We start from the raw sequence: 2,394 nt of genomic DNA, 5'->3' as shown, positions 1-2,394 counted from the left end.
CTATTGACTAGACTATACACTACACACTAGACTATAGAATACTTTATAGACTAGACTATAGATTTCACTGTAGACTAGACATTTGACTAGACTACTGACTAGACTATAGACTATGGACTGTACCATAGTCTAGTCCATAGACTATATTATAGACTATAGACTATACTATAGACTAGACTATAGACTGGACAATAGACTAGACTAAAGACTGGACTGTAGACAAGACTGTAAACTAGACGATGGACTAGACAATAGCCTAGATTATACACTATAGACTGGACTATACACTATAGACTAGACTATTGACTAGACTTTAGACTAGACTATAGACTGGACTAGACTATACACGAGACTACAAACTAGATCATATGTTATACTATAGACTGGACTGTATTTATTTTTATTTAGTATTAAAAATATCAGTCCCCGATATATGTATTGGCATATATCTTGATAAGTTTAGGGTACTAGAGTTCTAAAAATAGGGTTGTTCAACATTACCATACTAAAAAAAACAATATTATTTACTTTACCATCCCTGGTCTAGGTTCAATTATTTTAAATCAACTTGAGATACTCATCTCTCTCTCTCTCTGATGTTCCACTGAAACTCAAAATCTCTGTGTTTGAAATAAATTATTATGTACATATGTACGTATATACCGACCTGCTCTGAGTTATGAATATTCCGATTTTTTATATATTAATACCAATTGCACTAGAGAAGAGAGATAATGAAAAAATGCATTATATTTTCAATTTGATTATATTTTTCAATATGAATAACAAAATTCTCAACCTCTCAGTCTGAATTTGTAAATTTAACGATTATGTTGCACAAAAACAAGCTTAAGCTCTCTATTAAAGCGCTTTTAATAATATGTTCATTTATTGAACTGACTTATTATGAATATACACTCGATGACACAACTTCAACATTATCTACTATACAAAGATTTTGGCATGAAAATCATGATGATTGTAAATTTAATACAAGTGTTCTTATTAAAATGTTCAAACAGTTAATGGATATAACTTGCACTGATGAAGATCAATTTTTGGTCTTGCTGACACATTCCATAAGAAAACACTTAATACTTATGATGTCGCAACAACTAGAGGCCGCCATTAAGGAAAAAACTTTAGGAACTAATAAAATATTGGAAAAAAATATGAATAAACTGCAGGAGATAGATAAAAGAGCAGTAAAATCTATATGGGCCTTAACCATAGATCGTGTTGATATTGAAGTTGTTATTGAAGAAATTGTGCTGCTTAAAGATGAGGAACTACAAATCGAAGCGTTTCAGAAGCTCATTGATAAATGTTTACTCGACACAACCAAAACCAGCAATCTAATGTCACTGCTAACATTTCATATTGTTAAAAGATTCAAAAATAGAATCTCTTGTTCGTCTGAAAACAGTTTGGATCGTTTATATTGTCATTTACCTCAGGAATTACTTTTGTTATATGAAGACCTCAAACAGCCGTATATTTTAACAAATCATGTCAGACTTCCCAAAGGCAAACAAACAATTTGCACTTTAGTGACTTTTGAGGATAAAGCTTTTGTGGCATTTGGTATAAAACTAGGCGGTTCTGTTGAGTATATATATGGCGATGACAGTAAACGAGTGTATTTTATGAAAAGTTCAAACTTTAAATCGAATCAATTGTGGCAGGTTATTTGGCCTTTCAACAACTATAGACATGATGCTTCTGGCTATATAATGTTTCAAAATAAAATGACAAAAAAACTATTGTGCCTTGAGGATTTGAAGCTAGTACAATTAAGTGCAACGGAAAATATGCAGAAACCGGAATGCTATTGGCGAATATCGTATGCAACTGAAACTGAGATAAGTGAAGAATGTTAAGAACTATTTATATTAAAACTTTTTAAAATGTATGTATATACGTATGTAAATAACAAATATAAAATTAATTTTTTTTTTCAAAATCTTTAATCGGACTTACAGATATATATTGCCAGTTCACATTTCGTCTTTTCATATCTGTAGAATAGACAATCGACTAGACTATATACTGTACTATATACTAGACTATACACTTAACTATATAATAGACTAAAACTAGACTAGTCTATAGTCTAGTCTATAGTCCAGTCTAGTTTATAGTCTAGTTTACAGCTATTTACTAAACTATTGTCTAGTCTAGTCTATAGTCTAATCTAGTCTAGTGTAGCCTAGCCTATAGTCTAGCCTGTACTCTAGTCTATAGTCTAGTCTATAGTCTAGTCTAGTCTATAGTCTAGTCAATAGACTAGTCTATAGTCTAGTCAATAGACTAGTCTATAGTCTAGTCTATAGTCTAGTCTATAGTCTAGTCTATAGTCTAGTCTATAGTCTAGTCTATAGTCTAGTCTATAGT

General features: G+C 31.1%; 1 protein-coding gene across 1 annotated transcript; it reads left to right on the top strand.

Annotated features, from left to right (window-relative positions):
- Positions 1–799: 799 nt before the first annotated feature.
- LOC124420406 lies at positions 800–2,101 on the top strand. Its single transcript, XM_046953053.1, has 2 exons — positions 800–1,909; positions 1,975–2,101. Exon 1 carries the CDS (start codon positions 831–833, stop codon positions 1,878–1,880), a length of 1,050 nt encoding a protein of 349 aa, XP_046809009.1. The 5' UTR covers positions 800–830; the 3' UTR covers positions 1,881–1,909; positions 1,975–2,101.
- Positions 2,102–2,394: the final 293 nt, after the last annotated feature.

Source organism: Lucilia cuprina, chromosome 2, assembly GCF_022045245.1.
Source record: "Lucilia cuprina isolate Lc7/37 chromosome 2, ASM2204524v1, whole genome shotgun sequence".
Lineage (NCBI taxonomy): Eukaryota > Metazoa > Arthropoda > Insecta > Diptera > Calliphoridae > Lucilia > Lucilia cuprina.
This window is presented reverse-complemented; position numbering and strand designations above follow the sequence as displayed.